The sequence below is a fragment of the Aristolochia californica genome, unplaced genomic scaffold (genome assembly GCF_029961685.1).
Source record: "Aristolochia californica isolate CCGP_79_NKW_82.1479 unplaced genomic scaffold, dmAriCali1.0.hap1 SCAF_15, whole genome shotgun sequence".
Taxonomy (NCBI): Eukaryota; Viridiplantae; Streptophyta; class Magnoliopsida; order Piperales; family Aristolochiaceae; genus Aristolochia; species Aristolochia californica.
This window is the reverse complement of record NW_027181826.1, coordinates 2,059,016-2,084,621: the sequence shown is the minus strand read 5'-3', so window position 1 is coordinate 2,084,621 and position 25,606 is coordinate 2,059,016. Positions and strand designations below refer to the sequence as shown.

The 25,606-nt window shown below is 37.6% G+C and overlaps 1 protein-coding gene across 1 annotated transcript; it reads left to right on the top strand.

Annotated features, from left to right (window-relative positions):
- The first annotated feature begins 3,964 nt into the window (after positions 1-3,964).
- LOC137951782 (zinc finger CCCH domain-containing protein 7) lies at positions 3,965-15,283 on the top strand. The gene is made up of 7 exons (XM_068798692.1): positions 3,965-4,071; positions 4,808-6,259; positions 11,575-11,637; positions 12,283-12,411; positions 13,819-13,869; positions 14,176-14,316; positions 14,423-15,283. Exons 2-7 carry the CDS (start codon positions 4,871-4,873, stop codon positions 15,146-15,148), a joined length of 2,499 nt encoding a protein of 832 aa, XP_068654793.1. The 5' UTR covers positions 3,965-4,071; positions 4,808-4,870; the 3' UTR covers positions 15,149-15,283.
- Positions 15,284-25,606: the final 10,323 nt, after the last annotated feature.

Below are 25,606 nucleotides of genomic sequence, written 5' to 3'. Positions count from 1 at the left end.
GCTCGAACTTGCGTTGCAGCAAGAAGAGAACTTGTTTCACCTCCTTCGGTCGAACGGGTCTTGAATCGCTGTGCAGATGCTGAAACCCTCGGCTCTGGTTGAACTTCTTGGAAAAAATGAGGCAATTCCTACCCGTCAGGGACCTTATTCGAGGAATGAGCTGATAGAATCCCGAGTTAATCAGTCCGGAGGTCTTCATCGTGTTGACGAGGAGATTTGCTTTGGCGAAGCTGGAGGAGAAGCAATCAAGTGCTCGACGTAATGCCAAAATAAGGGTGTGAAGCCGATATATTTGTTGTCGGATGTTTGACCACTGCCGTAAATTCTCAAGGTAAATCATCCCTTATTTGACTCATTCTAGTTAGATTAAATGTTTTATATATTAGAAAAAAGAACACATAGCTAGCCAATATCTAAACCAGAAATTATAATGATTCAGGAAAATAGTAAAATTGGATATGAAGACGAAGTTGATCTAGATGACATGCCACCATTGGAGGATGCCCCCGTCAGAGATGAGGAGTTCAGAGCAGAAAATGGTGACATGTTTGGACTAGTCGCACGAGGTGTCTTAAGTTTGCCAGCTAAAGAAGAGCAAGTAGAAGTACAACGGGATAATATCTTTCATATTCACTGCTACGTGAAAGAAGAGGTATATAGTGTTATTATCGATGGCGGTAGTTGCACTAATGTTGCCAGTACTTCCATGATTGAAAAGCTAGAGCTCACAACTCTTAAGCACCCTCATCCATACAAGTTGCAATGGTTGAATATCTTTTACCAAAAAATGAAGCGGGTTTGAACCTTGTTGAAAGACATTTTTAAGTGGTATCATTGTAATTACCTTCTCCACGTCAAAGAGGTAGCAAATGAGGTACTTTAAAATTCTTTCTCGTAAGGATATCACAATGGTGTAATTATCTAAGAAGATATATGTCTATTTATGTTTTTCCCTTTTCAAAGCTTGCGGCCTTAAAAAGGTATTGTAGTTATTGTAAATTTCATTCTACAACTATAAATAGAATTTCAAAGCATGGAGTAAATTATTACGTCACCCTTCTTGTCTCCTCTCCCAACCTCTTTCTCTCCATCTCTCTAGCCAAATTCTCTCTTCTTCTTCTTTTTCTCTTTTTTTTTTCTTCTTCTTTTTTCTCTTTTTTTCTTTTCCTTTTTTCTTCATCTCTTCTTTCACTAGCTTGATCGAGGACCTTATCATGGGATCTTAAATTCAACAAACCTAATATTATTTACAACAATCTTCTATCTGGTTATTCAGTTGCAGGAAAAATGAGAGTGGGTATGAACTTTTGAAGGAGATGGAAGAAAAGAAAGCGAATGAAATGCTACTTCATACACATCTAGATCCAAGCACTTTGTGCAAAAGATAGTATGGAAGAGGCCATGCTGGTTTTTGTAGATACGGGCAGAAATGGTTGCAGAGCAGATGTAGTAACTTATACTACTCTCATTAGTGGGTTTTGCAAGTAAGGATGTGCGCCTAATCAATTGACATATTATTACATTTAGCTGCACATGAGAAGAAGGAACAACTAGAATAATGTTGGAAACTTGTTCAGAAGATGAAGAAAACAGATTGTCTTCCTCACGTGGACCTGGATTCACTTGCAAAAGAAATTTGGGTTTGCCACTAGCCAACTTCCTTTTGGGAATTTGGTCAAACATTTGACAAGCTAAGCCAAGCTTTGGTAGACATAGACCGAATGGTTATCTATGAATACACAACCAGGCATGGAATTTCATTGAACACTCGACTCATTGACTCTTAAATCATTAATTTTGTATTAAACAAAAGGTGGGTATTACTTATATGTACATAATTTGTTAGATTAAGTGATTATAATTAGTGAATAAATGTTTCTGAAATTTAAATTTCTAAAATTTAGAGTAGTTTTAAATGAAATGTTTGTGTTTTCATTTGAGTAGTTTTTTAAGTTTATTTCTGTTATGTTTCTTCAAAAGCTATGTGATCCCTTGAAGACATTCAGTCAAAAAGGGTGGTATACCTTTGTATTTAACTCCTTTTAGACTATAAAAATATTAGTCTTTTCATGCACAAATTTCTGCCAAATTATCGGCAAAATTCTAGCCATCTTGAAGACATTATCTTACTAAGAGTTGGGATGTTTACTGTAATTGTTATATGTTGAACACCATATGCTTAAAGACAAGACACAATGTAGTAAGTGCTTTCAGCCAATTTATAGAGAGACCTTAGAAAATTCATCTTATGCCGGTGTATAGAAATCTCAAGTATTTAGAAGGAGCTCCATAGACAAGATTATTATATAAAAAGAATAGTCACTTGCTTATTAGTGCTTTTTAAGATGCTGATTATGTAGGCTCTTTGATTGATAGAGGATCTACTAGTCGATAATGTACTTTTTCTAGGATTGGTACCTTGGAAAGGTACTAAGAAGCAAAAATTAGTTGCTAAGTCTAGTGTAGATGCTGAGTATAGAGCAATGACACGTACTGCTTTAGAAATAATGTGGGTCAAGTCTATATTATCTGAATTTGGTGTTCACACATTGAAACCTATGGAGATGGTATGTGATAATCAAGTAGCAATTTATATCATCAATAATCCGATTTTCCGTGAGAGGACAAACCATATAGAGGTGGATTGTCATTTTTATATATGATACAATGATGAAAGGTCTTGTTGATACTCATACAATCAATTATTTAACTTGAATTTTTTTTACTAAAGCACTTCCGAAAAGGGTATTTGATAATTTCTATAACAAGCTGGCTTTTGTCATTTATACTCCACCTTAGGGGGAGAGTGAGAAATTAAGTAGATTGAAATTATAGTATGTAATGGAGTTTTCTTTATTATTTTATGACACTGTACATGTGAGTTATGGACTCCTAAGAGGAAGGGTAATGTAGTTTGTCTCATGGAAGACAAAGATTAAGCTCGGTTTTCCTCTTCTATTGCAACTCTTCTTTCGTCATCCTTCTTCTTCTCATTATCTACTTTCACTCTCTTTTAACCCTAGTGTTCTTCTTCCAAAATCTATAATATCAAGCTTAAATCTAATGTAAAAAAAACATATTTCTCCAGATTCTCTAAAACAACTTAGTAGAAAGGAGAAATTGTACTTTAGTTGAAATGACGAACTCTATGAGACTTAATGTGGGTTTCCCTTTAAACTTATCAAGTGAAGCATTGAGTTTAGTTTGTCATATTTATAATAGAATTCCTTCTAAAAAGAGCCAAACTAGCTTGTATGAGTTGTGGAAAGATAGAAACTCAATTTGTTGTACTTTAAGGTATGACTTATAGTAGGGTACTTAGTCCTAAAAGAACTAAGCTAGGTCCTAGAGTAATAAAAGTGTGTTTATAGAACATGTTCAAAATAACAAGAGCTATATCTAATGCGATTGTTGAATCTAGTGATGTTGAGTTTCTAAAGAACAAATTTATATTAGATGTCAATGACAATGAATTTAGTAATCTACTAGGGATTCTTCTATATAAATTTTCAAAAAAAATATTATTCGAGTTTTGAGTCAAACATGTAGAGCATCTAGCTATGGTCGTAATTGGTACCAAATTCACATGAAAAAAATGAATAGATCGAGCGTAAAAGACTTAATAATCTTGTCCTTATCCATTGCAATTTGTGGCTAAGCTAAGTTAATTAAACTATATCATTGGTTTTAATTCTTAGTCATTAATTTATTTAATTAATCATAGGTTATATTTATGTTGTAGGCAAAAATTCAAGCTAGAGTGAAGAGTTACAATAGGCATCCTATTAGAAATTTGTCACATAGTTGGAAGATGTCTTCCTAGTCTAACCACCTATTCAACTCGATTGGACCTGGCTGAACCAAAACCAAACAGTCACCGGTTCGATGGGTGGTTCAATTTTGATAAGATTGATTTAAATCAAGTGCTTGTGTTTATGTCTGGCTAAACGACGATGAAGCTGCCCCCGACGGTCGCCACTTCACAGCCCTTGCAAGAACTTCATAACGCTGCCCAAAAAACTCCACCGTCAGCGCCCTGAGAGTCGGGCAACTTGTCTGCCGTTGAGACCGGTAAAACATCTCCACCATATTTTTATTCCCTCGTTGCTCTCCTCATTGAGGTGGTTCATCTCTCTGGCTCTCTTTTTCTCTCTGTCTCTGATGCTTCTTAGGATCGCTTCACTTTTTTTCTCGAGAATTTCTGTCACTGTTTATCGACGAAGGTGTGGACATGTTTCTCCTCTTTTTTGGAGCTCTACTGTGAGAGCCTTTGCAACAAAGGTGGTGGAGCTAATTGTGTAGAGTGTTATTATTCAGCAATTGGGACTGGTTTGGTAAAACCTTTAGTTACTGTGACCATTGGCTTGCCACTGCCACAGCCCATGCTCAACTACTCTTAGGGCCACCGACTATTCTCCCCGCCCCACCACCTATGACCTGTTTGTTCTAATGCTTCTTCTAAGATGTCCCTCCTTGGATGGGAACCTTCAATACTTATGATGCTTTTAATAAAATTCAGTCCATGGAAGAGTTTATTTTGCATTTTTTGGACTCTATACTTACGGCATTATTTTGTTTGTGAAACAAAGCAAGCTATGTTGTGTTTTTCTAATGCTGGTGTTAAATTAGGTTTCTCACATTCATTTTTGCTGTTGGTCTTAATTTACTGATGCGAGTATCACGAGTTTTTATTTGCAAAGCCGGTGATGTTGTTGTTCTGTTAATGTTGTTTTCTTATTTTAATTTGGTTACCTATTTTCCAGCTAATTCGTCCACTGATTTTACTTTTGTGCTTGTCCTAAATTAGGCAGACCAGTGTTATTCAGCTTTTTGGTTGAGAATCTTTCACTGGGAGGCTTCATTGAAGAAGATGCTTGGACATTATCAACTTCGTGATTCTCTTGGTCTCAGGCCTCGTCTCAAAAGCACCACTGTCTGCACTCTCCTCCATATCCTCTCCCACTGTGCTGATGACGCTCCCAAGCCTGATAGCGTCTCCAAACCACTCCCTGTTTCTTCCGTTCCCTCTGAAAACAGCAGATTGTGCAATAATCTGCTCAGTGAGATGCCTGTCAATTCATGTCCTAATAATCCAATCACAATTCCAAACTCTGAAACTTCTGGTGCCAAAAATGAAATCTTTCCTGAAGGAAGCAGTTTTGTTGGTACCGTAGGACAAGCGATTCATGGAGAGGTGGATCATGGACTGGTGGATTATGCAAATTTTCAAGTAGATGGCTTTTCTACTGACTTTGAACCATTAGTTGATGAAATGACTGAAGCAGCCAGTCCCCCAAATGAAATCTTATGTGGCAGAGGGGTTGTCTTTGGTAAAGAAGGTCTTGATACAACTGATTTTGAGAAATTGTTGGCAGATAGGGAGACTCTCAATGATGAAGGTTCTCTTGGCCATAATTTGCATGTAATGCTGGGAGAAGGGACTAGTGGTATCTGTTCCAGTATTATGGAAGTTGATACTACTTTAGCTGCAAATGAGCAAATGACCAATGGAAACACATTAGCAGTGGATTGTGGGTTTGAAACTCTTTGTGGTGGAACAAGTCCTGCTGGAAAAACTAGGAATTTTGTGTGTAAAGAAGCACAATACACGGGAAAATATGATAATGAGAATTCTGAAATTTCCAACTTGACAATGGTCAAGGATTCAACAGCTGGTGAAAATTCTGAACTGGATGAATCTCAAAATTGCATTGGTGAAGGGAAAACCCTTGAAAGTATGGTAACTTCCGATGCCATTACCAATTCTTCTAGTACGAAAGTGGAGGTTTGTACCAGCACTAAACATGATTTTGTAAATTTAACTGGTGATAAAGAGATTGAAGATGGTGAGATTTCTGATGATTCAGGAATTTCAATTCCACTACTGGACTCACTTCTTGAAGTTGCTTCTGCTTCTGAAGAGAGGGTAGAAAGCAAAGGAACATCTTACTTATACAGGAAAGGAGGTTTCCCTCTTGGGCATGAGTTACAAACAGAAACTGATAATCCGGACTCCTCTTTTTCTAGGGATGAAGGAATAGGAGGCCAATCTGAGACTGGACTTCTTTCAAGAACCAGCATGATAGGGGGGGTGATGGTGGAAAGTAGTTCCTTCAATGTGGAGGAGGAGAATGTGTGCTGCAATGGGAACAAGGCGAAAATGCATGAACGTGTAAGTGGTCATGATACTGAAGAGTTGCATGGAGCAATTTCAAAGGGAGGCCTGACTCTAAACCAAGGGGAGCAATCTGAAAAAAAGGTATAGTGAAGATTTTGCCTTTATCACATGCTCTGTTTTCGTTTTTATTATTGCAGTTTGCGTTTGAATGATATCTTTATAACAGATCAAATTGCAGTATTTCGAGAGCTGCTTAGATAGTTGGACTAGGTCTGTATTCGATATTGGCATTATTTTTTTCTTTAAATGGTGCAAGCTTTTATTAAGAAAGCTGAAACAAGACATGTACATCATACGATACATCATAGAATACAATAAAAGATACAAGAACATAGTCTTATTTATTTATTTATTTAGAGATCAAGAGAGACCCCGGTACAAAGGATAGCTTTGGAGACTCTGGATTTAGCGAGTTTGTCTGCAATTGAGTCGGCAGATCTGGCCCCTTTGCTCCAAGCAATGCGCCACTTGATGAGCATATCAGAAATCTCCTAAAATTTTTTCCAGATAGCCCAGGGAACAGAAATCTTTTTGCTTCCCCATCCAACAACCAGAGCTGAATCACCCTATGACTAGAGGGGCCACTGAGTCAATGCTTGAATAGCTTTAGGCTTTTCAAGTGAGCTTGGGATCCTGCATCACTTCGTTTGATGTTCAGCAACTGGCTGGACCACTGTAGGTCAATAAAATCTGGCCCTGGCTGTTTCTGAAGACTCCTCCTACTCCGGCTGGGCCTAGGTTTCCTTTTGAGGATCTGTCAAAGTTTAGTTTGGACCAGGGTGGTGGAGGGGGTTGCCATTCTGTTAGCACTTGGAGGTTTAGGGGTGCCAAATTGATTGACTTTGCCCCAAAATTTTTGAATGACGGAGTTTGGGAAGAGGGGTGGGGGGTAAGCCATGTTGATCCTGCCCATAGTAATCCACTGTGGATTCCTTTTGTATCATTCCACCACTGAGCAATTTTTGGCTTCAAATGTTCTATTATCAGGGGGTTGCTGCTAAAGCTGCTTTCCGTAAAGCTTTCCCTTAGAAGGCTAGAGGGCACCAAAGTCATTGTTGGAAGAGGAGGCTAACAGAATTAGGCATGCAAAGATGGATGGCAAATTTGATAAGCATGGCGTTCCAAACAGATCTGACATTTGTAGTAAGAGCCCACCTAGAACTGTCCTGAGGGGCAAGGCTTCCATATTATTTCATCCTGTCCGTGTATTGAACTATAATGTGCCTCTGTTAGTGCAGGTATTTTCACAGCATCCTCTGCTTCTGAATCATTTAGATTCCTCCTTAGGTTTAGATTCCAGCTCGAGCTTGTGTCTGAATCTCAGGATTTCAGTACTGAAATCTGTTTGTTTCGGGCTAGTGTGAAGAGCCTTTGAAATTTTAGGCAAGAGGGCCTATCCCATATCCAACAATCTGTCCAGAACTTGACTAAAGATACAGCTCTAACCTGGAATGTAAGGTGCTGCTCCAATTGGTTCTGTTTCAATATTGATATCCACATGTAAGATTGTGAGCTAAGAGGACCATTGAGTGATAGCCAATTCTGGGGGTTCCCACTGTATTTTGCATCAATTATTTGTCTACATAGTGATCATTTTTTTGGTGGCATACCTCCATATCGACTTTCCTAACAACGCCTCTTCCAAAACTTTGATTTTTTTTTTATTATTTTTTTTTTATGGCCAATCCACCATGCTCTTTTGGTGAGCAAACTTTATTCCATTTGACCAGTGGGTACTTGAACTAACTTGAGCTGCCTCACCTTAGGAATCTACACTGGAGTCCTTCTAGCTTGGATGCCACACTTGCTTGGCAGGATAGTAATGACAGGTAATAAATCGGGATGCTTGATAAGGTGGCTTTGAGTAGTGGGGTCCTGCATGCTTGTGAAAGTAGTTGTCCTTTCCATGTTCCCAATCTTCATTTGCATCTGTCTAGAATTGGCTGCCAGTGATGTTTGGATATCTTATCATAGAAGAGTGGTAAGCCCAGGTAAGTTGAGGGTAGTTGTAGTGGTTTGCAGCCTAGTATTTGAACCATTTGATTTTGCATGAAGCCACTGAGATTGAGGCCTACCATACCTGATTTTCCTCAGTTGATGCTTTGGCCCGAACATATCTCATATAGACTCAGTATTGCTTTAATGTTTAAGATATGTTCTAATTATCCCTTGCATAGCACCGCTGTCATCTGCAAACTGTAGAATTAGGATGTTTAGCTGCTGTTTCTTTAGCTGCAGCCCCATGAACCTTCCTTGTTCTTGTCCAGCATAGCAAAGTGCCTTGCTAACAACGTTGATTAATAAAAGACGGTCTCCTGGTCTTAATTCCCTTGTACTGCTGAAATATCCTTTTGCCGTGCCATTGACGAGGGTCGAAAATTTTGCAGATGATATGCAACTTTGTATCCAGCCCCTCCATCTCACTGAGAATTCCATTGCTTTTATTAAGGAGTCAAGGATGACTAAGTTACTTTGTCAAAGGCCTTTTCAAAATCCAGTTGAAGAATTACTCCTTGGATACCCTTTTTTGTTTAGTGATGCATGAACTCATGTATAGTCGACTGAATCCAGGATTTGTCTTCCTCGTAGGAAGGCTGATTGGTTGCTGCTTATCACTGATGGCAGGATCTGTTTTAGTATGTTTTCAGCACTCTCGAGAGGATCTTGTATTGGCTTGATATGAGAATGATGGGTCTGAATTATTTTGGGTAGCAAGCTCCTTCCTTCTTGGTGATCAGAGTAATGAATGATGAATCCATACTCTTGGCCTTGATCCCATGTTCATAGAATTCTTCGAATAGCTTTATGATGTCCTCTTTCAAAAATGCCCATCCAGCTCTGTAGAAATCAGCCGTGAATCCATTTGGACCAGGTGCTTTGTAACTTGGCATGGCTTTTATGGTCTCTTCTATTTCCTCCATCGTGAACTGTTTTTCTAAACTTTGAACCTCTGCCTCTGTTAAAGTTTTCAGATTGAGGGCCTTCAGAAAAGGGTGTGGAAGTTCCCTCCTTTTGGTAGAGGTTAGAGAAGTATGTAATGAGTTCTTTGGTGATATCCACATTCTGCACCATGGTTTGGCTGTTCTCGCTGAGTGCTGAAATCCTGTTTCTTTGTTTATGTGCCAAAGTTATTGCATGAAAGAACTTAGTATTGCCATCCCCCTCTTTCACCCACCTGTATCTTGCTCTCTGTTTCCAGTATATTGATTCCTGGTTGACATTGGTTTCAAATGCTTCTTTGGGATCCACAAAGAGTTGGTGGGTTACTACTGTCAATGTAGTGGGCCATGAAAGGGAACTAGCTTCGTGTCAATGTGCATTTTTTAAATTGGTTGAAGATGAACTGCATATAGCCAGTTTTAAGAAGACCTTCGTGCGAATGTGCCAAAGTCTCTTTCTATATTTTTCAGCATAGTGAGTGTTTGTTGTTCCCTTTTTGTATGCATATTCCTTTATCCTGTGTAAGAGACAACTTTTTTCCTTCTCAAAATTATCTTTCTTTCTGCATTCCATCCCTTGATTTCCTATTTCAACATTTTGTGTTTTTGGCTGAATTGGTAAGCCGTTGTACCTGTATTGTTGCATTCCTGCAACCAGGATTATAGTGTCTTTGAAACTTTTCTCCATTAGCCATGCATCCTCAAATCTGCAGCAGTTATGGGGATGTTTTTAGAAGAATCGGGCTATGATCTGAATTAGGTGTCTGAAGAATTCTCCTTGCTGAGTTTCCATATAAGTCTAGCCATTGTTAGTTTACTAAGAATATGTCTAGCTTACGCATTATTGGAGGGGATTTGTCATTGCACAAGGTGAATTGAGCCCCTGATACGGAAGGTTCCATAAGGGCGTAATCTGATTTTAAATCAGAGAACCTTCACATTGATGTACTGTGCCTGTTATTACTTCCCTTTTTCTCAAAACGATATCTGATGGTATTGAAGTCCCCTCCAATCACCTGTGGCAAGGGCCATAAGTTTAGAATAGCTTGAATTTCTTCCCACATTGCATGTTGTTGTGAGTGGCAGTTTGGTCCGTATACTGATAAAGCAGCCGAAGACCCGTCCTTCGCTGATCTGAAGTGACTTGCTAGTGTATGCTGTCCTACCTCAGCATTTATCATTTCCACTTGTCGATGGTCCCGGAAAATGGCCATGCCTCCTGCCAAACCTTCTGCTTTGGCTTCTATCCATTTTGGTCTTTTTGTGTACCAAATGTCTCTAGCATAACCTACTCAGGTTGGCTAATTTTGTTTCTTGGATAAAACCACAAATATATATATTTTTATCGTTTCTCTGGCTATTGCTCTTTTGCTGTGGATGCCCAGATGTCACACATTCCATATTTCTGGCTCTATTGTTGTCTTTCAACTATTTGATTCTCTTCTTGGAAGCATCAATATCTTCTTTGCACTTCTTTAAGGAGGCACCAAATTCTATCTTTTGCATCACAACTTCTAGGAAGAGGTCACTTGCTCTTTGTTTTTGTTTGAATCTTCCTCATGCTCATTGATGGGTATTGTGTCCTACTTGTGTGGGGATTTCAAGCCTGGCAGTGAAAGCTTCTGATATCAATAAGTGGACTCTTAGCCCATCAATTCTTCAGCCTAAAGTTGCTTCTTCGTCAAAGTCTGTGGTCATACCAATGATTCATGTGATGGCCTGGAAGACTTCCATATACCATAGATGAGCAGAAATTCCCTTGATAGTCACTGACAATCTCTTATCCTTTTTTTTTTTCTTGCAATTAGAAAAAACCCAAAGGGTTGATACCGGAGGCTCAACACCTTGGAAAAGTAGAAATTCATTTCTCTATCAAACCAAATTGCCAGTTTGACAAACTATGGCCAACTTTTAGTTTTCTCTTTATTTGTTTTTAATTGGAAGTAGGCTCTCCCAGATATACGGGCAGTATCTTGGTACAGCTAGCCATGCAACATATGGTTAGATTTATTTAGGTATATGTATTTGTTCCTTGAGGCACTTTTCACAATGTTTGACCTGTATGACATCACATGAATTTTGTATGTCAGTGATGTTGGATTTTGTCTACCACTTTACCTGACCTTCTGCAATGAGGAATTAAAGCAAAAATCTTTCAATAGAATAACTGGATTAGGATTTACTCAACAATTATCTGTTACAGCTCTTCATGGTAAAGTAGTTTGATTTTAAAAAATGCATGTGTACCTCCATGAGAATACATAATAATTTCCCTTTGGAATTTCAAATAATATAATATTTGCTCTTTCTGTTGATTCGTCCTTTGTAATCCTAATATAATATTTGCTCCTTCTGTTGATTCGTCCTTTATAATCCTGTTTTTTTTTTTTTTTTTTTTTTTTTTTTTTTTTTTTTTATAGTCTTATCAGACTAATTTAGTTCTTCATTGGTCATCAGGATGTCAAAATTCATGAGAAGAAAAAACGGACTCTGACTGAAGAAAGAAAATCCAAAAAGAAGGTAAATAGTTCTATTTGATGTTTCTGCTTATGCAGTGTATTGATATTTTGTCAATTGCAAGGTCATTTTTATGGTTCACTGCATACCTCTAAGTGGCCACTGCAGAAACCCAACTAACTGGTTGTACTTGCATGTCTTTGTTGAATTATTCTATGTAAATTTTTCATAGGATTTAATAGTGTTTATTGGAAGGGGCACATTTGGATTGGTTTTTCCAAACTACTGCTGTACATCTAATGAAACTAATTTTCAATGCTGAAAGTAAGAAATTATTTTACTGGTTTTTTTTTGTTTCTATCGCAGTTAATAACAAATCAGAAAAGATAAAAGGTGGAAAAACAGAATGTCTCTTCCTTTCAAGTTTAGAATTAGTTTTGAGCATAAATATTACACAAATGGTGATAAATAATTCTCAATCAGAAACTTAAAATATTTCCTCATAGCTCACCTTCATGCATGATCAACAAGCATTTTGGGTTTGAGAAAATTGTTTATATATATGCAGAAGGATGCAACAAAGAGGCCTTATGACTAAAAAGTTGGCCGTATGCCCTGAGATCATAGATCTTGATGCATTTGCTTGATAATGTCTTCTTTGTGGTGCATTTGACTTGTAAATAATGTTTGATTTTTTTTTTCTTCCAGATTGCAAAGAAGAGAAAAAGAGCAGAAATGAATAGGAAGCTAGGGGTTAAGAGGTTGAAGCTGGAGCCTATCTCAAAACCTAAAGTTGTGAACCATTGCAAGTATTACCTGAAAGGAAGATGCCAACAGGTCGTGATTTGTTTTTGTGTTATGTCATTTTGTTAGACTTTCCAACTGTCTTATGAACAAGCCCTTCAAGAAGACCTGTTATCAAATACATATTAAACTTCAGCCTACAGCTGCCATCTTTATTTTGATGATATTTGCCACATCTTTTGTTCAGTTTTGGTTTAGCATTCTCCGTTCCTAGTATAATAGATACTCATCTTGCAACACATTTAGATGACCAAACTATAGAAACTTGCGCCAAAAGAAATTATGATAATTGAGTTTTGACTACAGGTGGGGGATTATCAACTCCTGTCATTATTCTATTATAGAGTGTGTGCATGGTAAACTTGTTTATCCAGCTAGAATAATTTGTGGACTACATTATTTGGAGCATTTTATATCAGTCTTTGTGATGGTGGGATTACTTGATGCTTCTTTGGCTTTGTTTAGTCTATAAACTTGTTCCATCTTATATTTACTCAGTAGTCTGTATGTTATCCAACTCTAATGTTCCCCTTAGGTACCTGTATGCCAAAACAAAGATTCACCAACTCCCCTTTTCGTCTTTTTTGATGGATAAATAATTTGCCTTCAGCACTCACATTTGAGAATGCAGATTGAAGTTAGGGAGTTTGAGTAGTATTCACTATTGGCTCATTTTTTGGAACATTAAAGGGTCTGCTATAGTTGCTCTTACACGGATCACTTTATGACATTTATACAAATGATGCCATTGGTACCTGTTGTTGTCTCCCTGTTGTTTATGTAAGAATATATTACAAGCTGATACTCCTTAACAAGTTCTTGCATTCTTATTTGGACATGTCCACTGCTTCTTTCAAATCTTGAGTGGGGTTGGCAATGGACCAGGTCAAGTGGAGTTTTTAAAATCAATGTACAGAGAATTTGGGGAACTCAGGCCCTGCAGGACTAGGTGGTGTTTCCCATGATCAGGAGGGAAACATTAAGCTTGTTTTCTGAGGACCAGCTGGCAATTGAGATGCTTCCCAAGCCGAGATTGTACATGTCGATCTCTGGCTTGGTGACACACATCTATTGAAAAATATCATAAAGTTGTTATGCAACTAGAAAGTAAACTAAACCCACTGGAAGGGTTATCTTTAAAGAACCACAAACCTTGTAGCTATACTTGCGAGCACCTGCTTTGCCTTACAGAAAAGTGCACTGGTCATGTTGGGTGGGAGTATGAATTTATGTTCTTCCCATTTGTTGATGTGTAGGCAGCTATGGATGTTCTTTTTTGTTTCAATCAGACTCTGTGAGAGTCATGTTTTTTTTTAAAAGGAATGTGTGATAATCATGTTATTGCCTGTTTTAGGAAATTATATTTTTTCTTATACGTTTCTTTCTCATTTTTTTTGTTTTTTTGCATTCTGTGTCTTAGGCTTTATTTTTGTCTCGCAGGGTGACAAGTGCAACTTTTCACATGATACTGTTCCTTTGACAAAGTCACAGGTATTTTCTTAACTTTATTATTCTTATACGTATTATTAGTATATTGCTATTTATCCCAGTTTAGATTCTGTTTTAATATGCCTTGTTTGTCACCACTTGGTCTGATCCGTTTGCATGAGCTTCTGGGTGGCAGTGTTGGAGATGTTTTAAATGTTATAGGATGATTTTTTCATGTTGATTAAAAAATAACAAGTTTCCATTTGTAAAGAACACAAAATTTCAACCTATTTCCTGCCTCTCTTTCTCTTTAAATTTATTCTGCTAAGCCTCTTTTAGTTCATGCCTGTGTTGATTTACTTCTTGCAGCCATGCAAGTATTTTGCACTCAAGTCATGTTTGAGGGGGGATGATTGCCCATATGATCATGAGCTCTCCAAGTACCCTTGTCATAATTATACTTCCAAAGGCACTTGCATCAGGGGTGATTCATGCTTCTTTTCTCACAAGGTAATCTTTCTTTCCTGCCTTGACTGCCTGTTTGTTGATTCACAAACTGTTAACACACATGCCTTGTTGTAGCCAACTAATTAGCAACTTTGGGTTCACATGTCAGGTTCCAGTATCACAAGATTCATCGAAGGAGTCAAATGACAGAGCAAATTTGCAAAAGCAACTCAACAACAATAGCAACTCTGATATGGCTACCAACAACTTATTTAAAAGAACTAGTCCAAGCGCACCCTCTCCTTTGGGAAGCTCCCTCCATAGACAGCCAAAGGAGCAGCTAACAAACATAAGACCAAGACCCACTCTAGGTGCACCACCTGAAGGAAGAACCTTTCTTTCATTTAGTCCAAATGCGCCCTCTCCTTTGGGAAGCTCCCTTGATAGGCAGCCAAAGGAGCGGCTAACTGAGAAAAGATCAAGACCCACTCTAGGTGCACCGCCTGAAGGAATAACGTTTCTTTCGTTTGGAAAACCACCGGGCAACACCAGTGAGACTGACCGGCAAAAGGAGTCGTCTCCGAGTAGCACAAATATGTCAATGCCACTGAGATCTTTAGGGTCTCAACATCCTTCGCACTTATCAACTAATACATCTGCAAGTGGCCTTAACTCTGTAATTTCATCTACGAGGCTGCATTACCCACCCCACCCCAGGGCGAAGTTAAAGCCGGAAGATGTCAAAAACCAATCAAATTCGTCTCCTGTAGAACCTCAATCAACAAACAGCAAAGGTAGTCTGTTGGCTACTTCTACATCTACGAGACGGTTGGAAAATGGAGCAACGGATGCATCTTCCATCTTAGAGGAATTTTTATTTGGAGCTCTCGAGTAGTTCTTGAGGTTCGAGATGTGATTCATGTGAATGAAGTAGATGGATCAAAGAGCAATCTGAAGACCCAGTACAATTGAAGTAAACTTTCTGCTTCCTTTTTTTTTTCAGCTATACAATTGAAGTACATAACATGATGTTCAATCCAACTAGCCCTGCATAGGATCTTTACCTCCATAGCTGCAGCATTAAAATGGAATCCATTACAGGCATAACAAGTAAAACCAATAAATAAAATAATCAAAGCAAATAAAACCACAACGTAGAAATTTTTAAGGCCTACTAAGTATTGATTAGTCCCGCAGACAGCGCCAACAGAACCATCACCACCACGCCAATGAAAAACTCCGGTTGGCAGCATTTGTACTCCACCGCCATCCAAAACCTTCCATCCCCAAACGAAGAAATTAAACTCGTGACCAACCAATTCCCAGAAATCACAGAGTTTCTGTGTTTTATGCTTACTGGTTTTCTCTCTCCCTGAAGAGAAATCTCTCCAATGCTTTCTTGCTATCTTTCTTTGTATATCCGTTTCCGCCTGTTTTGACTTTTACCCAAAGAAAGAGAACCCAAAAGAAGCTAGCTCATGTGCTGCACTGAATGGTCGACAGAGCGCAAGACTCTGAAACAGAACAGTTTCTGACGGTGAAAAATGGAGGTCAGAGAGGAGACCCGAACTGTTCAGTAAGACGCCTGTGACAGAGGGCACTCGCCGGCGAGCTCGTTGGCGTACCGGCGACTTATGGTGGAGGATTTACGGCCGAGGGCTGGCGGTAAGGGATTCGTAACTCGCCGGCGCACGGGGCCCTCTTAACCGTCTCTTGTACAAACAGACAAGAGTTCCGACAGGTGATCCAATCGGGGTCCGGAGGACGTCCCTTCTCTCAGGGAGTGCACGGTTCGGGTTGAGGTGCGATTTTTAAAAACCCAAACTCGAACCTGAACTTTGACCCCAAACTCAACTTCGCAAAAGAACCGAAATAATTCCCATTCCTACAATGCTGATCCTATCCTGATTTCTCCGCAACCCTGTCCCACTCACTTTTTTGCCATGTCCCACCCTTTCCCTTCCATATCCCAATCTATTATTTATTTAATATTATAAAAAAGTTAAAATTAATTTATAAAAAATTACTATATTTTATAAATAAAAAATTACAAACTTTTCTCAAAAATAATTTTCTAAAAATATACAATTATAATTTTTAAAAAAATATAAGTTAATTAGGTTATATTAGGTAAACTTGTCCTTGTGCTATGGGTGTCAAACACCATAAGTTGTCGGAAAGTTACTGCCTACAAGAGTGGATGGAACCACTATGACACCCACCCCGCCCATTCTCTATCGCCTCTAATGGGATTCGAACATGGAAAGTGGTGTGCCCAGCTTTGATGCCATGACAGCGGTTAGCCAATACACCCAAAAGACCGATCTGTTAGGTGCGAAAAACTACTGCCTACAAGAGTGGACGGAACCACTCTGACAATGGGGTGAGGAAGAAAACGTAAACTCACATTTTTTGGGTCAAATTGGGCTAAACCCTAAAGTGCACCTGTGTTTGTCCATGGATATGGAACACACATCTTAACCCAATTTCAATCAAATAGAAAGAATATAGGTATTATTTTGTACTCAACTACTCAATTACTTGAATAAAGAACGGAAAAACTGATTTATATAAAAATGACGTGATTTAAAGAATATTTAGTCACATAAATTATATTATATATGTTTGATAACTATTTCTATAACTTGTATAATATTGATATAGTTTTACTGTTATTTTGTATTTTATGATTTTGTTTTTATCTACTTATTTATTTACCCAATTATCCATATAAATAAATAGATAATAAATACTTTTAGCATGCTTTGAATAAAAACAAAGAAAAAATAGGCCTATTGTAATAAGAACCATGGTTTTTTAACTAGAACTTAGGACCCAACTCGGATATATGAAAATCCGAGTTGGATCGATGGAGTTGAGTTCGGATTCGTCATTCCGGTGATCGGATTGAAGGCAAGTTGGAAAGAATGTAGCCAAAATAGAAGAGTCGAGCCCTTCCCAACAACTCAATTGGCCCAAGTTGTGTTTCCACTCAACCATGAAACTAAACACTAGGTTTTGAATTTTAAAAGGAGTCCACCACTTTAGTGAGTGAACAAAAAGTCTTGAAGTACCAAAGTCCAAATGAGTTTACCACACAACATAGGCAAGAGCTGACAACTTTGAACCAAATTTTGGTAAAATGAGGCAACCACTACCCAATAGTGGGTTTTGGATTTAAAAATGAGTCAAAGTCTTTAGTGATTGAGCAGAAAGTCTTGAAGTGCCAAAGTTTGAAGCAGTCAAAAACTTCATAAGAGGAGTCAACTACTACCCAACAGTGGGTTTTGAATTTAAAAAAGAGTCAATCACTTTAGTGGATAAGTAGACAGTATGTGAAAAGTCTGACGGAGTCAACCACACAAACAAGGGTTGACCACATTGAAACAAAAATTTGATAGGAGTCGACCATTACCCAACAATGGGTTTTGAATTTAAAAAGGAGTTGAATAAGAAAAACTTCTAAGGTAGACAAAGCATCAAACTATCTAAGAAGTCGACCACTTGCATCATACTGAAGCACAACACTACGAAAGAAATTGAGCCCATGCTAAAAAATTCATATTGCCAAAATTTCAGCCTGAAGGTCTCCAAAATGTGTAAGTGACCTACCATCATGTTCAATAGTAAAAATGGGATTTAATACATAATTTTTATAATTTTTGAATTTAATGTGGTCCCTATTTTGTTAAATGATGAAGTATTATTTTTCAACCATAACGACTAGTGTTTTAATAGTGGATAATCTTCTATTTAACCTAAACTCCTGAGACCTTACATCATATTGCTACAATGGGGCTCATCGCCTCATAGTATCTTTGTTTCCTAAATGAATTGCTATTTGGTCATATTTTTGAATTTGACCTAAAGCATAACATGTTACTTTTCAAATCATAACCAGTTATTAGTGTATTTTGGATTTTTCATCATTCTGCAAACCCAATTTTCTAATGCTTATTTGCTTGATTTTATAGTTCTGATGTTTTTAATGAGACTCATACATTGAAGAACAATTGCATCAAATTATTAAACAATGTATTCGTTATTTTTTAGCTCATTTTTTGCTATCGATTGTAGAACTATTAAATGTCACAGACATGATTGTAATTCTTGAAGATTTTTCAGGAGTTTATTACAAATCATTTGTAGAAAAAAATTTAAACACATGTATGAAAAAAAATACATGCCATAAGTTGAACTCAAGTATGAGTTCAAGTATTGTTTACAATACAACTCTAGCAAGTAACAATCAGTTCTTAACAATTCATTCAATCAAATGAGGAACTATTTATCACTTCTCCTTAGAACACTTTCCTAGTAGGTTGATTGACATAAGGTGACTTTTGAAAGTGACCACCCTTCCACCTCTACTTTGGCTGCTCTTCAATGACCTCTTCATGTGGTGAGAATTTTTGCTCATCTATGGTGCTTCATGGTGCCCCTCTTTGTCTACTTCCTCTTCACACACTCACCAAAGAAAGGAAGGTCTCCTTTCCCAACTTGCCAATCAAGTTCTACAGGATGCTCTTGCTCCTATGTGAGCTCAATTGCGTCTCTTTTGTGGGCTCCATCCCTTCCTCATGGTGAGGTTGTTATATTACACGAGTGAACTACATTACCAACTTTGCTAAATCCTTCTATCTTTTAAGCCTATCACTCAATGATTCCAAGGGTACCTGTAAAACAAGAAAAAAAAAACACTTTCAGGTTTTGGCTATATATAAAAGCATACACTTTGTGACATTCACTAAATAGTATATGTATTATGGAATCCTTGTTGGTCTGAGTGCTAGAGCTTCGTGAAGCAAGCAACAAACCATTTTGTGTGATTTTATGCTTTTATATGCAGCACTTATTACAATAAAAAAAATTGGCTTTAAATCAACAATTTAGTACAAATGTTTACAAAAAAATGTAAAATCCGCTTGGAGTACCTTTGAAGCCTATGCTAATTGTACCTTTGACAATGTTGTGCCTCAATGGGCATAGTCCATATCTATCCACCTTTACAAGTGAGGGAAGGTGCCAAACACTGAAGGTTTATAAATGGTCATATACTCTTTGAACTTTCCCTACAACAATCGTCAATCAATTTCAATAAAATTCACTTTTAGTTTGATATTAACATAAAACAAATAAGTAAGTAGTTGAGACTACATACTACTAGTGCCAACATATATCTGCCCAAGAAATGTCTGTATTGGGCAAATGATGTTGCATTCCTCTTGGGAATAAGCTGAAGCTAGTATCTATAATGAATTTATGTACAATTGAAGTTGATGAATAGGCTCCACGCATATTTATATCATCTATAGACTTAAACAACTCTTTGTCTAACCATTTACTAGAATGCATAAATAACAAAATAATCAAAACATAAACATCAACAATGTCTCCCAAGTTCTCTCTTCTCTCAACAAGGGTTTGAACTTGTTGATGAGTGTAGTCATTGTTACTTTCAGTTCACTCCCAACAAGTCTCTACAGTGTTGTGTTGGTTCCAACATCCCCACAAAAGTTAATATACAGGCCATAGCCTTTCAAACCCAACACCAAGACCACGTCTTGTTGTCTAAAAGGGATGAAGTCTAAAAGGGATGAACTGCCCCTCACTACAACCCCGTAGTGAGCTACATCCTAATGACGAATTATATAGTCCAAGATAGACCTATTGGCCCCAATTACAAGAATTATATAGAAATGACCAAATGGAATTTAGTGTATTGCCCCTCCATTTGGTTTGGGTAGGGAAATGTTTAAGAACAACTTGTGGATCCTTGAAGACCCATAGCTAGAACCATAAGCACCCTCTTCCCCTATCTACATTGCCAAAAAAAAAATTAAAAAAAAATAATAATTAATGCAATACAAGAAAACATATTTATGTTAAGATCATAATACCAAATAAAAGGTGTATCACCTCTCTTAAGGGGGAAGGGAAATGGGAGGGTACCTCCCTTGATGTCGTAGCATTAGTCACTACCTCATCTGAGCGTTGCAAGGTACTAAGCATCTCCACCTACCTCACAGGCGGAAAAGGATCTGGCAAGGCTGAGGCATCATTGCTTGATGACAACGAGAAGTCTTCGGGTCTTCTTCATCACCCATTGCCTTCTCATATTCACTGCAAGAAATAAACAAAGAGGAGACCACAAGGAACACAACATATTACAATGACAAAGGAACACAACATTGTACAATTTTTGGTTGTTTGGAACTTGGAGAAACTCATGATACAAGCTTATAACATGCCCATAAAATTTTAAAAAAGTCAAGAAAATTACCTGAGGTTGAGCAATAATTTCAAGTACTTGATAAAAATCAAATGTTTACCTATGAAAACCGACGACTAGTAAGAAATTTAGTAAAATAATTTTTATTTGATTTATATTTAAAAATAAGTCTTAACTCTTATATTTTAATTATGTTTTATTTTAATACATAATATATATTTCCTCTTTTTTATGTTTAATAATTTATCAACTAATATTTTACTAAATACTAAATATTAACTAATTAGTAGTTTCAATAATAATTTTCTTAATATATTAATTATATTTATTTAAAATAATTTAAATACATAATTAATTAATTTCCAAAAGTATACCTAAATGAGACATTTGTGGTCCCTTCCTATATGCAACTGTCTCTCTTCCCTTACACTCAACCCTCTTCCCCTCGCAACATCCCTCGTGAGTGTTAAATCTGTGCCCATGTTGCAGGGAAGATTGGTTCCCGCAACACACCCTCAACACCCCTCATGGCAGAATCCCCCTCACCCATCCTCCCCGATGATTGGTCGGCGGCCGGCAAAGGAGCTTCTCCATCCCCTCCCTGTGCCGTCGCCGGACACGCAGTATGGGCCTCACCGCGGCCGTGCCAATCATTATCACCTCACCTTCCGCAGCTTCTTCCACCAATCCTACACTCCAGTCTGAATCTGGAATATGATTGGATTCCGTCAGCAGCCTCTCGTTCTCATGGAGCAAATCCTTAGGGTGCTCGTGGTAGGTATGGGTCTGATGGAGAAGATTATACGTTATTTTTTTCCCGTTTGCAGAAAAAAAGAAGAGGACGGCGAGGTGGGTGATGTCTGATTGCATGAACGCTGCTGCTTGGGCGAATTATCTGGTTGTTGCATGCTGGCGGTTGAGGTTCCAAATGATTTCTCTCAACTGACAACACTATAGGGTTTCTCCCAACTGCCATAACTGTCCTGCACCAAGATCACTTATACCTTACTAGCATTCAAAAAATGGATTTGAACCATTTTTCAATCAATAAACTGCTTATCTGAACTAATTAGTCATGATTAATTAAGTTCTAATTACACCACTTTGGTTTTGTATCTAATTTTTTTTATTAAACACCGAGATTCAATGCATAGGCTTAGTATAATCGATACAAGATCGATTTTTAGGTCTATGTTGTCTTATTGAACATGTGAGGTGTGTCACCTAATACACAATATATAAGTGTTATATGATAAACATGTCAAGCTTCTCTATTAATGTCGAGAAGATTTTTTGTTGTATAAACATGTTAAATATTCAAATACCCGACTTTTTCTTCTTCTTCGAAAGCATTTCTCTAATATTTATGAAAGGTTCGATTGAGCCCACTATATTACCGATTCCGTCGAATTTAACAAACATATAAGTGATATATGATCAACATGCCAAGCTCGTTGTATACGCTATATCACCGATTTAGAAGAATATGATGCTACCAAATTTTAACCTATGATATTCATTGTTTATGATTTCAAATATATTTTACTAGCCACCAAGCTAGGTTCATTGTATAGATACCTCATACAATATAATCTCCACAAAATCATGTTAAAACTTATCAAAGGTGTTTTTACCTTAGGTGTAGGAAAAGTGAGATATTTGTAATTGCCTATCAGTTCCAACTTCTCTTCTTTTGATGGAAAAGAGTTTTGAAAAGTTGGTACGTGAAGTATTCCACGGAAAAGTGAAAGAGGATCTAGTCTACCAAAGAGGTGTGTGACTCCATAAAAAAAAAAGGATCTGAAAGGGTTAATCTTCATAAGGTGATAAGGAGGCACAAGGGAGACCCCACTTGTAATCACTATCCATAGTCCAACTCTAGTCTTCATCAAAGAGTACTACTCCTCTTCAGGATTGTCAAGGACAGACAGAAATAATTGTTGCCCACCGCTGAATCATTTATCAATAATGCTCACCTTAGGAATCGCTCCTCCTAAATCTTAACCTGCTCGTTTGTTGGTCTCCGCTAAAGATCATTAATCCTCTCAAAAGCCTACAAATTAGACTGTTTTAGCAGTCGAGCTTCATTGTCGATCCAACGATCCAAACCAGTTTCGAACATAGAAAGAGTTCTTTCAAAATCATCGATCAAAGGAGGTAAAAAGCGAGTTTATTTATCGCGGGAAAGCTTGCTGGAAGAAATTCGTAAAAGATGGTTAAAAAGTGGGCTCGGTGATGGTGCCATGACCATCCCGTCATGGTCGTACCAATCTAACCCAAACTGAGACAGTCTCCCTCATAATTGTCGACAATTGTGATTCGTACAGACATCTTTGCTATATCATCCCATGGTCAATCCCATGACCAGCTGCTCTCCATGCCCCAACAACATGCACGAATCCTTTCGTCAAATCTTAAACAAACTGGGGTTTTGATTAATCCCCAGTTCTCTCCTTAATCGACTTGAATTTTGGCAGAAAAACAATAGCGTGTGAGAGCTGTCATTCGCTGTTGGGTTGTTGATTAAGCCACCAAAACATGGTGTCCATCGATAATACAGACGGAGACCTTTTCTTCTTTCCAAGATCTTAATTTCCAAACCCTATTTGTCTTGTCTGGAGTTCTCTCCCTTTCTCCGTCAAGCAAAAATGGAAGAACTGGGAGGGGTTGACCGCCAGGGTGTAGTAATGGTTTTTGACTAACAAAACCACTGCAGTTTTTCTCAGTCGTTCCTTCTTCTGCTTTCAGTGATCGTTTGAATTCAACACAGAGACGAAGCTTCGTGCTGATATCTTTTACTGATATTTCACTCCCAGAAGACCTCCACCAACCCCCTCTCTCTTTAATCTCTTTTTCTGTGCTTCCGTGCGTTTACGAGGTCAAGTCTAGCTGTGAGTAGCAGTAATTTTAGTTGACAAAGGGAAGGACGGAGCAGAAACTGGATTCTGAAGTACTACAACTGAGGGAGAGGGAAGGTTGGAGGCCACATTCATTTGGCCAATTGGTCCCAAAGACCAATAAGGGGAGAAGAGGATCTAATGAGACTTCTCACATGAAAGTAACCCTTCTTTTCCTACAAACCCATGTGACCTCTCAATTATTCCAGACCACCCATTAAGCAAAGGAAAGCGAGTGAAAAACACATCTGCATGTAAAAGAAAAAAAAAAAACAACAACAAAATCTTAGATAGAATGCAGATTGTATCTTGTTTCTTGAAATATTAGAGCTTCAGACAAATATCATGTGTGAAGGATAACACTCAGTAACAGAAGTCCCAAGACGAGTTCCTATTACAAGAATCAGAGGCAGAAGACCAGTTCGCCGAGTGGCAAAAAAACCCGATTTTTTTTTTTATAAATATTCTGTTGTAAAATCAGTATAAATTCAAAGTAAATCCTCAACATCAATTCATGGTGATTACAAAAATTAACAACACAGCTGTTTCTAGGCCTGTATGAAAGCATGGTAAGTTGCCAAAATGAACAGTTCAAGTCACTTCCATGTCAAAGACCACACAACTAGGCAGTCCTCTTTGGCTTCCAATGTGAAGGAAACTCCTGACCAAGTGGAAATACACTTTGAAACAGCTCCAAAATTATATCCTGGCCTGTCTCACTCATATGTGCAGACAAGCAAGAAAAACAACAGAGAAGCAGAAATCATGATGGGTCCCTCTACACAGTGAGGGTTCCACCCAAAGGAAACAATTGATTACATCCTAACAGGGAATGGATTATCTTCGACTGCTTCCTTGGGGAAAACTGAATAAAAAAGACTGCTCCAAACAAGTTACTGAAGGGACAATTTTTAGTTTGTCTGCTTGAAATCACCATATCCTTTCAAGACTTTACTCAGAATTCTTCCCTTTGTTTCTTTGTCTTGCTTGCTTAGTTTTTTATGACAGCATAACTATGTACCCTGTCTTCCCTAGAGCCATACACAATAATGCAGATCTATGAGCCCCTTCTGCTCTTCCAGGTCTGTTTGAAATTGATGTAATTAACTCTTCCTTTCAGCTGAGTAATTAGGACTGTGACACTGAGACACCACTCTGCACCCAAAATGGTAAAGAGGATTGAATTTTCGATTTGAAGTTTTGTTTTTTTAGGGGAGGATGTGAGATGGCAATTGTACTTCATGAAAGCAAGTGGAACTCATCATTTTCATCTTGGACTGAACCAAGTTAATAAGGGTGAATTTACATCAATTTTTCGTGAGAGCTCGGTCCCAACCATGCTTGGAGCTCTTAAAACTCTACTAGTCGCCTCTTTCGATCAATGCTTCTAGTTCGAGGCTTTTGAAGAATTATATGTGCCCTTATTGGTTAGACCACCATTAAAGATTCATTTAGGGTCGGTTTGGAACCCCTAGAAAAGAAAATGAGAATTTGATCATTATTATTATAAAAAATAGTTAGTGAAAATGAAATAATGATCAAATTTTCCTTTTCACAAACTATTTTTGGGAATAATAATAGTCGAATTCTCATTTTATTTTATTTTCCATGGGGTTCAGGGTTGGAGTTTACAGGGTTGTTTGTATCAGTATTGGTATTATATTAAGACCCTTAAAAATTATATAAGATAGTACCGACATATTTCATATTTTGATATCATGCATTTTAAATATAGATTGGATAAAGTAAATAATAAAAATATTAAAACCTAACATATAAAAATATTATGTATTATATTATCCACTTCAAAATTTAATATGTTACTGTCGATAAATAGCGTTTAGGGTTTAGGTTTATCATCGACACAAGGAACATTGGGAGGGTAAGAAAATACATGAGCCTCATGTACTCTTATGGGATGTTGCTCAAAATGGAATTAACCATTAAACATGTGGCATGACCAGTTTCTATTGTTTCAATTTGGTTCAAACATTTGCAACAAAAACTATATTAAAATCGACCCAAATAATTAACCAATCATTTAACCTAAATAACCTCAAATTTGATTTGAGCATGTTTATTTTGCTAAAAGTGATTAAGTTTATGAGAAGAATCCTTGAAGTAAAAACCAGTTTTAATTGAATGTAATTTTCAAATAAATGTGTCTAGTTTTTGTTTGAAAACACCAATTCAATATGTTATTATTGGATGGACCCAATGTGAT